This window comes from Pangasianodon hypophthalmus, chromosome 7 (genome assembly GCF_027358585.1).
Source record: "Pangasianodon hypophthalmus isolate fPanHyp1 chromosome 7, fPanHyp1.pri, whole genome shotgun sequence".
NCBI lineage: Eukaryota > Metazoa > Chordata > Actinopteri > Siluriformes > Pangasiidae > Pangasianodon > Pangasianodon hypophthalmus.
In genome coordinates, this window is record NC_069716.1 from 28917975 (window position 1) to 28930474 (window position 12500).

Consider the following 12500-nt stretch of genomic DNA (forward strand, 5'->3'; position numbering starts at 1 on the left):
TAAAACTTAAAAATGTAAGTAAAATGTTTAAAACATTTAAGTTTTATTTTTAAATTAGATTGCATCAAAATATGGCTTAAATTTATTGTCAAAATATTAATTTGAATCAGTGAATGCATTTTTAAACAGTAAATCAATAAACTATTATTTTTTATAAATAATAAAATATTCTAAGCGACATTTTTACAAGTTGTTGACAAAAATAACAAAAAAAAATTATAATTCCAAGAAAATGATTTGTTCTTCATTTCATCCAACACCATATTTAATATTTAATATTTTACTATTTCATATTTTACTTTACATATATATATAATCTCATAGCAACAGAAATAACAAACATGTTTTGTTTACAGTTTTTTTTTTCAAATCAACAGTTTCTTCCTCTTGTCTTCGTGGCAGTTTTAGAATTTTCCAAAATATATTTCCACCATTATGCTGTTGTTATAAAACGCATTAACAAACGCCGTTAATGGAGGCTGGAGCTGCGGAGTGCATTAGCCCGCTGATTCACATTCACATTCAAAAGAAACGTCTATGTTTATGACAAAATGATCGAAATGTTGTTGTTTTTGTTGTTTAAAAAAAAGGGAAAAGGAAAAACAGCGGTAGAGACGGCGGTGTTGAGATTTAAACACAATGTGCTTTTATTCAGACCAGAAATACTGTCAAAGTCAATATGATGGAGAGAAAGCAAACACACAAACACACACAAACACACAACACACAAATACAAACACACAAACACACAAACACACACAACACACAAACACACACACATCCAAACACACACAAACACACAAACACACACAACACACAAACACACACAAACACACACACATCCAAACACACACACATCCAAACACACATAAACACACACACAAATACACAAACACACACACACACACAAACACACAAACACACAAATACGAACACAAACACACAAACACACCCAAACACACACAACACACAAACACACACACATCCAAACACACATAAACACACACACAAATACACAAACACACACACACACACACACAAACACACACAAACACACAAATACGAACACAAACACACAAACACACACAAACACACCCAAACACACACAACACACAAACACACACATCCAAACACACACAAACACACAAATACAAACACACAAACACACCTAAACACACACACAAACACACATAAACACACACACAAATACACAAACACACACAACACACACAACACACAAATACAAACACACACAAACACACACAAACACCCCCAAACACACACAACACACAAACACACACATCCAAACACACACAAACACACAAATACAAACACACAAACACACCTAAACACACACACAAACACACATAAACACACACACAAATACACAAACACACACAACACACACAACACACAAATACAAGCACACAAACACACATAAACACACACACAAATACACAAACACACACAACACACACAACACACAAATACAAACACACAAATACAAACATACAAACACACACAAACACACACACCCAAACACAAACACACAAAAACACACAACACACAAATACGAACACAAACACACACAAACACATAAACACGTAAATACACAAACACACAAACACATAAACACAACCACACAAAATAATAATAAATAGGAAAAGACATGAAATCAGTTAATAATAAAAAATAATAAAATCAGTTGGAGTGATAAAATAAGGACAAAAAAGGGAAATAATAATAATAACAATAATAATAATAATAACAATAATAATAATAATAATAATAATAATAATAAGGTCGAGGACAGATAACATACCAGAAAAAAATCCAAGCTTGTAAAAAATAAAATATATATATATAAATAATAAAAATTCCCCATTTCCAGTATCAAATGATTAGAAATAAAATACATTTTTAATTAATTACTTTTAATATAAATGTACTTTTTAAATGTAATATTCTATATTTTAAATATATTTAATCTATACTTAATTTAATATACGTAATATACATATATTTTTAATTTTTTAAAGGTATTTTCAAATGATTTAAATGTATTTTTGTAGACATTATATACATATAGATATCATAAAACATATATATATAGATATTTATATCGATATCATGAAACATATCGTTCATCGTAGAAAAGTATCGTGATTCGATATTTTTGTGATTGGCTGTTTGGCTTAAGCAAAAACAATTAAATAAAAGATTTTTTAAATATTAATTTTAAAATAATAAAAAAAATTGGACCTGCTTTATTTAAGCACACTGAGGCTTTGTATGTATTTTACATCTACATTAACAAATAATATTAAATAATATATATTTTTATTATCATTAAACTATTGTGTATATAGACATTTATATTAAATGTAAAAACATATTTAATAACTATTTAATTATTTAATTTTACATAAACATGACATAAGGAACTTGTGTAATTATGTATAATGTGTAATTATATCATATAAAACTTAAAAATGTAAGTAAAATGTTTAAAACATTTAAGTTTTATTTTTAAATTAGATTACTAGAAAAAAACAATTGAAAATAATAACAATGGAATAATAATTTTAAAAAATATAAAATAAAAAATTCAATTTTTGAGGCGGAGTCAAAGCTGGAATAAAGAAAATGGAGAAAACTGACAGAAATGTAATAAAAAATGCACAAATTAAAGTATTAAAATAAAATAAAAACGAAGAGCAGCAGTAGTGTGGTGTGTTTTTGTCAACACTCGAGTGAAAGACAGTTTTGACAGAGTGTGTGTGTGTGTGTGTGTGTGTGCTGGAGAAATGGCCGCTGCTTTGTTATTACGCCGTCTTTGCTCTTTTGTTGAAGAAGAGAAAGGAAATAAAAGTGTCCATTTTAAAAATTACATTTCCATTGAAGCAGTCGGAGGAATTGGTTTCGGATCAATGAACATTAGAAAAAAAACTATAATTCTTCCTTGAAATGTATTTCTTTAATTGCCTGATGTATCACTGCACATTTCACAATCCACTTACAGGAAAATCGATGCCGAATGACAGACTTGCACTTATTCACTTTATTTCCTGTAAATTGTTTCCTTTTAGGACGAAAAACTCAAGCGATGAGTTCGGGGAAGATGAGCGAGCGCGAGTGTGAAGGAGTGGGTTTCCGTTAAAACGTGCTTCCGGATGAAACATTTACGGAGTGAGATGACTGTAGACCGTCCTCGTGCGGTTAAACATGGCCGTGAGTTTTGTCCAATCAGGATCGGCGCTCAGGTCAGGTGATGTAGAGTCGAGTCACGTTCGCTCCATGTGGATTACGGTTAGGCGTCCCACAGGGTTCAGCACTCGCGCCGCTTTACTCTCACATTTACACACGTCCTCTCGGCTAACGCTAACACCAGAGCGCCAAAGTTCACATCCTGATCCTGACATTTACTAATAATAATAATAATAATAATAATAATAATAATTTATCACTAAAATGTGAGCTCAAAGTGATTTACAATGAAAAATAAAACATAAGGAAAAAAGCTATTGTAAATTTTTTAATAATAATAATAATAATAATAATAATAATAATATTTTATCATTAAAATGCAGCTCAAAATGATTTACAAAGAAAAATAAAACAGCAAAGATAATCAAAAAAGTATTATTTTTAAAAATAATAATAATAATAATAATAATAATACTTTATCATTAAAAAAAATCAGAGTGATTTACAAAGAAAAATAAAACATATAAGGAAAAAAGCTATTGTAAAAAAATCTAAAAAATAATACTAATAATAATAATTTTATAACACCTTTCACACATTAACATACAGCTCAGTGTTTCTGAAATAGAAAAAAAAAATAGTAATTTTTTTTTGTTTGTTTGTTTTTTTTTTAAAGTAAATGCAGCCTTCATAAAAATACAGCTCAGAGTAATTTACAAAGAAAATAACAACATAAGGGAAGGACCTGAAAATTAAATGAATAACTGTAATTAAACATTGTAAACATTCAAAAGTAAAATAAACAATTAGTTAGAAAATGGTAAATAGTACTATATATAAGAAATATATATTATATTATAAGAAATATAAATAAATAAATAAATAAATAAAAACTCTTTTCTGTAGGGAAAGTGTTTCTCCACATGTTCTGTACTTTACTATTTTTAATCACAGTTCTTTTTAATCCTTAAAATTTGAATTAAATGGAAAACGTGACCATTTAGATATTTTATTTAGATAATTAATTGCTTATTTAGCTAAAGAGGCCGCTAATTTAAGAAGGAAAAAGAGTCAAAATTGCATCTGCATTTACTTTTTATTCGAGGATTTTCCTGATAAGAGTCTTAAAGGCTGAGCTCGTGGCTGTGTGTGATTTATTTCTGCTCAGTGTTGCATTAACAGACTTTAACATTTACATTAATTGCTTTCCGGGGGCCTTAAAACATCCCACGCGAGCTTACAGGCGAGCTACGATGTGTGAAAAACGTGTAACGCTAAATGTTAGAAGACTTTATTGCTAGCTTTAATGTGCAGTCGCCGGCGCGGTGCGTCACGTTAATTAGCGCTAATCACACGGTGTGATTATTTGACTAACGTTGGAGGTAATGGGTTGAAGGCTTCAAAACAATAACCTCTAATCATGTTCTATAATTTACACACCGCTACTTTAACCTGCGGTTGGGATTATGATGATTATTAACACAACCCGAAGAGGATTTTACTTTCTTTTTCTTTTCCTTTTTTTTCTCGTAGACCTTCGCATTAGTACTTTGCCATGGGATTAATTTTTGTTTTGCTAAAACATGTAGTGTTGTGCAGGTCGAGTTGTAATTACTGTTCGGAGTGGTGCTGATTTTATCCAACTGATTAGAAAAATATTACACACATCGTTATTCAGAGTAACTCGGACGTAACGACACACTTAAACGCTTTTCAGAAGTTACGTGAAAGTTACGCACATGGGGGCGGAGCCTGTCTAAACCAGAGGAACCTTTTTCTTGTGTGATTTCCATTTTATTCAGCTTCCATCCTTTACACTTCATTAATTATACATTATACACAAACATGTACATAAATAATGTTGTTGTTTTCAACGTATAGGACCAACAGGGTGCCATTTTTTATTCCGATCTCACTTTCCCGTAAAAGTACACTACGTAAAAGTATTAAATAACGATGTATGATTTATGCAGCCTGTGATGTGCACTGCATACAAAACAGGCGACTATATACAGTATTTTTATAGTTTCATTTTATTTTTATCGAAATATTATAATTCTTCCTTTGAATACTTAATTATTCAAATTAATTGAATAAACCTGTGAATTGAATTTTCTTCTTTTTTTTATTTTATTAATGTTATTTTTAATATTTTTAATATATCTTTCGTCATTCTTTGTGTATACAGTTTGAGCTACCAGGTGTAAGGAACATACTCTATAAATAAACTTATTATTATTATTATTATTATTATTATTATTATTATATTTTTTCCCCCAGCTTCTACTCTCCTATTCACTAATATGTATATAATGACTACGTGCCTAAAAGGAAGCCATTTTGAAGCCATTAAGTTCACTCTTTCTCATATATCCTTATAATCTGCTTTTTCTAGTCGTCTTGGTCAGTAATTGAATGGAAAGCCGAAAGGGATTTGGGATTGATGGATTGACCGTATAAGGTCTGTTTTTAGCATTTTCCTTATTTCTCGTATTAATCTTTATTGGACTTTGTGGTTCGCCGCGGTCTTTCCAATTAAACGGAAAGAAAAGCGACTATAACGAGCGAGCCAGTTATCTGAAGTGGTCATTTGGCAGCCTGATAAATGCAGCCTTTTGTCTTCAAGTCTAAAACTAATTACTTTTTTTTTTTTTTTTTTTTTTGCTCCTCTCTGTTTAAGTATCACATCACTATCACGACTGCAATCCTCTCCAAATAATCTCTATTTATAGTCACAGAAGACGGAAATGATTTGATCATGTCAGGGACGTGAGATACGGCTTGTAGAGACGAGTTTACGCCCTGCGATTTCTTTTCTTTTCTTTAAAAAAGAGAGAGAGAGAGAGAGAGAGAGAAAGAGAGAGAGAGAGGCTGGTGAGGGAACAACTGTTTATAGCTGCTATACATTAACTGTAACTATAATTGGATAAAAAGTATATGGCATATATGACATTAAACAAGAGAACAAGAAAATTAAATGCAACTATAAATGGATAAAAAGTATGGCATGTTGTTTAATAAATATAATTGTAACTGTTGGTAAGTTGCTGTAGTGTAAGAGGAATAAAACACTTGGGGACGAGCTGTTAGAGCAAAATGATCATCTTCAGGGTGGAAACAGTAACTCTGCTTCATCACACCTTTCCTATAAAAGCCTGACTCTGAGTGTTTTATTCTACACAGTGTGTGTGTGTGTGTGTGTGTGTGTGTGTGTGTGTGCTGGATTCTGAAAATGCATTTTGCTTCTATTCTGAACTGCACAGTTGAGACGAATTAATTTTAAAATCACATTACGAACCGCATGGGAGAGTCACTCTTGTTTTAGTGAAAGTGTGTGTGTGTGTGTGTGTGTGCGCGAGAGTGTGTGTGCGAGAGTGTGTGTGTGTGTGTGTGTGTGTGTGGGTAAGTATTGAGCACTGTCTTCTCCTCTCTCTTTCTCTGAGATTGAGTCTGACAGCAGGCTGATGTGTTTGCTATGCTGTGTGACCTCTCCGTCTTCACTGAAGAGTGTGTGTACGTGTTTGTGTGTGAGTTTGTGTGTGTGTGTGTGTGTGTGTGTGTGTGTATGTGTAAGTGAGGCTGTATTTCCTCTTTGTGTACGCCAATATGGCTGACCTTTATTCGGTTGATAAATACTTCTACTAGAATAAATCTCACACACCGCAGCCGAGAGTCATTTTGTTGGATTTAATGTGAATTAATCTGAACTTTCTGTCTTTAGTTTTGCTAAAGTCGCTAACATCGCTAATGTAGCTAACTTCGCTAACGTCGCTAACACGTAATGGAAGCTTATAGCCTCCAGTTTAGCCTTGCAGAGTTGCTGATGTGGTTTCTGACACTATAGCCTTGAAACGATGGATAAAGTCGAAGAGATAAAAACAGTCACAGCTTCATCAGTTCCTCAGCACATTTTTGAGTTTGAGCATTGGACTTGGATAGGGGGCGTGGCTTAAAGTTTGAAGGCGGGACTTATTTTGCTGGATTATGTAGAAATGGTGTTCCTGACGAATTCAGACGAATTATGTAAAAAAAATCGAACATAGCTTCATGCTTTTTTTTATCTAATTCAAGACTCTCTCTCTCTCTCTCTGTACAGGTCCCGTAGCTGTGATTAGCGGAGAAGAAGACAGCGCCAGCCCCCTCCATCATGTTAATCACGGTATTTTAAGCCCGTGCACGTTGGACGCTGGGCCCGACGCCGTCGTCATCGGCATGACCCGAATCCCCGTCATCGAAAATCCACAGTACTTCCGTCACGGGCACAACTGCAACAAACCTGCGACGTGTGAGTACAGAGAGAAGTCGTGTAGCGCCGCGTTTATCCCGCTCTGATCTGTAGCGATGTTTTATCACAGAGCATCAGAGCATCAGAGCATCGCCACGGCGATACAACTGTCATTCGTTTCATATTTTATTTGTTTACATGTAAGCATTGCTGGTGGAAATGAAACAATGTCAAAAGGTTTTCCTATTAGAAGTGTGAGGACACGCCTCCTTCAGTGACAGTGACAGATACAGAGGCCACGCCTCCTTCAGTGACACTGACAGATACACAGGCCACACCTCCTTCAGTGACACTGACAGATACAGAGGCCACGCCTCCTTCAGTGACAGTGACAGATACAGAGGCCACGCCTCCTTCAGTGACAGTGACAGATACAGAGGCCACGCCTCCTTCAGTGACACTGACAGATACAGAGGCCACGCCTCCTTCAGTGACAGTGACAGATACACAGGCCACGCCTCCTTCAGTGACAGTGACAGATACAGAGGCCACGCCTCCTACAGTGACAGTGACAGATACAGAGGCCACGCCTCCTTCAGTGACAGTGACAGATACACAGGCCACGCCTCCTTCAGTGACAGTGACAGATACAGAGGCCACGCCTCCTTCAGTGACAGTGACAGATACACAGGCCACGCCTCCTTCAGTGACAGTGACAGATACAGAGGCCACGCCTCCTTCAGTGACACTGACAAAGAAGCCACGCCTCCTTCAGTGACACTGACAAATAAGCCACGCCTCCTTTACTGAAACTGTATTCTGCACACGCCTTCATCCTTCATTGTGACTGACAGACACACAGGCCACGCCCCCTTTTGTCCCGAACAGGACAGTAAGTATATTATTAGAGAACGCGGCACTTTTCAGGATTTGTGGCCGTTTCGTCCTTGTCCAACGTCTTTTTTTTTACAGCGCACTTAAGGAGTGTGTAAATCTCTCGGCCGCTCAGTTTGGGAGTCGTTGGCTTTTACAGAGCTGTCACAGTTTGAAGGAGAGAAATGATGTCGTGTTTAAATTTAGGGCTTGGGGTATTTCATGGTGGAAAAGGTGGAGAAGGAAGAAAGAGGAGAGAAAGAGAATGGAGAGGTGTGTAATTACTGATAGTGTTTTCAAAATCCTGCACATTAGTGATAAAAAGTTTACCCAGGGGCGGATTAGTAACTCCTGGACCTCCTGCTTCTATCTTCCTTCATGAAAGCATGATAAAGCCACTTGGTTTTCTGTCGTCTCTATCCAGCTTTAATCTGGGAATAATCTGGGAATAATCTGGGAATAATCTGGTTTTATGCTTTGATAGTATTCACTGTTTTACAGTGTGTATTCCCTGGTGGTAGACTTTCATCTCCTCCTCTTTTTTTCCCTTTCATCTTGCTTGTTCTCTTGTTTCCATCCTGGTTCTTCATCTTCTCCTCATGATCCTCTCTAATCTTCCTGATCAGGTCTCAGCGGTAAATCTATTTATCTATTCTTCTCTTCTCCTCTTCCTTCATCTCTACCTTTGTGAGAATTTGGTAGAATTGATGAAGGTATTAGCGTTAGCGTGGAAGCTGGTCTGTTTGAGGAGAGTGTACAGATGAGGAGGTGTGAGAGACGGACAGACTAAAGGACTAAAGCGCCGCTGCATCACTCTCTTTATGTAGAGATGAAGTGAGGGATAAATCCCACTGTATCGCGATCAGCAGGAAGTCCAGCGGGTAATGTAGGAAACTGTTAACCAAAGCGAAACTGAAATGAAGATCATACTGTATGTTAAGTATAAATATTTACGTGAGTTTTCCTGTAATGATGTTTATGAAGACACGGCCCAAATCTAACGTGATCTCGTGAAAAAATTGTGAAAACAAGCTACAGTTAAAGCTATAAGTGCTAACGCCAAACCTTAGAAGAACCATTTAGTAAAAATTAACATCAAATGTAATGCTTTTTTTGAGTTTTTTATTATAGCTACAATGATCAAAATCCTTCGCATAAGTATTTGGCTCTTCAGCTGAACTAGACTTCACTGTGTAGCTGAACACTGGGACATTGTGGAGGCGGCCATTTTGAACTTTTTATTTGATCACCATAGGCTCCGACTCCCAACGTTTGAAGCCATAGTTGTAGCGTAAAAGCTAGAAGTGATGCGGTTGCTAACATTATTATTACATAGCTAAACAGTGTTGTTTAAAACAACTATATAAAGAGTTACGGAAACAATATTGGGGTGAAATTGACTTCCATTAGTTGTTAGCTACGTTAGCAAAAGTAAAGGAGCAAACGGAAAACACATCATGACTGATTTCATTCTCATTCATTTGCTAAACCTTGAGGATGTTAACTACGATTTACGACGATAAATTATGATAAAACCTGTGCGTCAGGCGTTATGGGAGAGTGTGTATTCATGCTACATGGCCACGCCCCCTTTATATCCCTGAGACTTTATTGATCTGCTCGGGGCTTTGATCTTTAGACTTCCAAGCTGCTAGCGCTCAACTGTAAACATGCTCATTATGAATGCTAATCTGTTATTCATCGTGTTTGACCACAGCTCTTTTTTCTCACCACTGATACTTTCCTTCTCCTTGAAGCTGGAGAGAGAAAATAAAAGTGAGCATTGAGATGAGAAACGATGCTTTGCTGCAGGCGAGCGAAGGCAATATCCGCTGTTCCGGCGTGCTGATACACAATCAAAACAGTGGCTCATGGCCATGATTAACACCCAGCAGTGTGTAAAGTGTCCAGGTTAGTCATTTTGTACTTCAGAGAGGAAATGGTGGGATTGGAACTCTGAGACAGAGGGGTACGATGTGCGGTCGAAGACGAGAAAAAAAAAAAGGGGGGTTTAAAAAAATTAGCCTGGTTTTCAGACCTAAAAATAAACCTTGTATTCTTCTTCCTGCAATCTTAGCTTTAATGATTTATATCTCAGAACATACAGCGAAGCCAACACAAATCGAAATCCAGTATATACTCTATGACTTCTGGAGGTATAAAACTAGAGCTAATCTCAGATTCAAAAATAGCAGCGGGAAAAAAAAAAGCAAAGACGGAGAGATTTAGCCTAGAAGAGTGAGCATACATGCAGAGTTTCATAAACACAGTTAAGGTACGGATTTGCATGACTGAACATTTTTAATGTTCTGATTGGTTAAAGGTAGAGTGAGGGGGCGGGGTTAGTGCTTATAGCTGTAATTACACACTTCAGTCATATAAGGATAGATAGATAGATGGATAGATAGATAGATAGATAGATAGATAGATAGATCACTTTATTAATCCCAGAGAGAAATTCAAAGATTCCTGAAGCAGTCCAAAAAGTAGCATGTGCAAGCAAGAGTATTCAGAGTAATAAGCATAAACACACACACACACACACACACACACTACACACACTACACACACACACACACACTACACACACACACACACACATATATATATATATATATATATAGTACTGTGGAAATGTCTTAGTCACATGTAAAGAAATGCTGTAGAGCAAAGATGCCTTCAAAAATAATGAAATTAAATGTTTCTACATTTAAAAAATCCTATAAAGAGCAGTAAACAGTAATAAATGAAACAAAGTCAGTATTTAATGTGACGATCCTTCACTTTAAATAAATAAAACAGTATCTGAGGTGCAGTGTGTGCAGTTTTATAAGGAAATGAGCTGGAAGTGTTACTGAGCATCTTGCAGAAGCAGCCACAGTTCTTCTGGAGACTTTGACTGTCGACTCGCTTCTTATTTCTGCAGCGAAACCCAGCAGCCTTCATTATGTTTTTATCTGAAAAGTGTCTCTTATGGAATCTGCTGCTTTCTTTACTGACATACAAACATTTTTCTGTAACGTAATTTTGTGCCGGAAAACTAATGTTTGGAATCTAAAATGTTTTTTGTACTGAATCAATAATGTAGAAGTCAGAAAATAAAAATCTATAACAAAGTTTGTACTTAAAAAAAAAAAAAAAAAAAAAAAAAAAAAAGGGGGCGGGGGGTGCCAAGACTTTTGCACAGTACCGTATGTATATATATTTTGTTAGAATTTTTTTTTTCGGTAATTTCAATCAGTATATAATTACTTAAAGGATTTAGCATTCAAATGCACTTGAGGAACCCATTTATTTATTTATTTATTTATTTATTTATTTATTTATTTATTTATTAACGTACCAACTGTGATATTTCCTTGTCACTAATATTTACCTCAGGTTTGCGTTATTAGATTATCTGTAAGCAAATCCGCTTAAACAAGAATAAATGAAATAAAGAAACATAAATAATAGAACATGGTTGACATAAAATGGCCAGTTAATTAGCCGTATATATAAAATATGAATCTTTCTTGAAGCTTTAATGCAGTCGAGTCCTTTACTAAGAGCTGATTTAAATTTTAATGAGGTGATAAACATTTATGAAAAACATATAGCTGTAAGTGGTGATTAAGGGGTCCAAGCACCGTGGGATGTATTTTGGTAGTGTGATGATTGTTGATTTGGTTCCATGAGGAAAACTTGCTCTAATTCTTACGAAGGAGATGTTTTCACGCGCATGTTAGTTAAGTCTCTAATCACAGCGCCACCTAGTGGTGGAAAAACACAACACAGTACGTATATGTGAACTTTACGACGTGTTCTTCAAACTACCTGCAGAATCTGATATCCATATAAATATCGATCCAATTACGTTGAATGATTGCACCAAATTTATACTAGAAGCAAAAATAAATAAATAAATAAAAAGTTACGAACTGATGGCGGACATTCCAGTATAACCTCCTGTACTTTTGGTGCTTGGACCCCTAATTTTTTAAGTCCATTTCGGTGTGGTTTTGTTTTAGTGTCCTGATTTTCCTGAAGTCACAGACAAACCATCACACCTCGTAAAAAGAATTCTACGCTGCTACGACGCTCGTCTAAAATCCACCAATAGGAAGACGGCAAACTCGCGTGAAAACTCAGCTACAAATAAGTTAGCGGTGATGACGAACACAAAAACGAACACATGCTAATGGACAGGAGAGAA

The 12500-nt window shown here is 35.4% G+C and overlaps 1 protein-coding gene across 5 annotated transcripts in view; it reads left to right on the top strand.

Moving 5' to 3' along the window:
* Window positions 1–12500, top strand: part of ntrk3a (neurotrophic tyrosine kinase, receptor, type 3a) — a 221640-nt gene that overhangs the window by 167558 nt on the left and 41582 nt on the right. For all 5 annotated transcript variants that reach the window (XM_053235385.1, XM_053235386.1, XM_034305567.2 and 2 more), the window contains exon 12: window positions 7304–7492. In XM_053235385.1, coding sequence (XP_053091360.1) covers window positions 7304–7492 — 189 coding nt within the window. The remainder of the gene's footprint in view (window positions 1–7303; window positions 7493–12500) is intronic.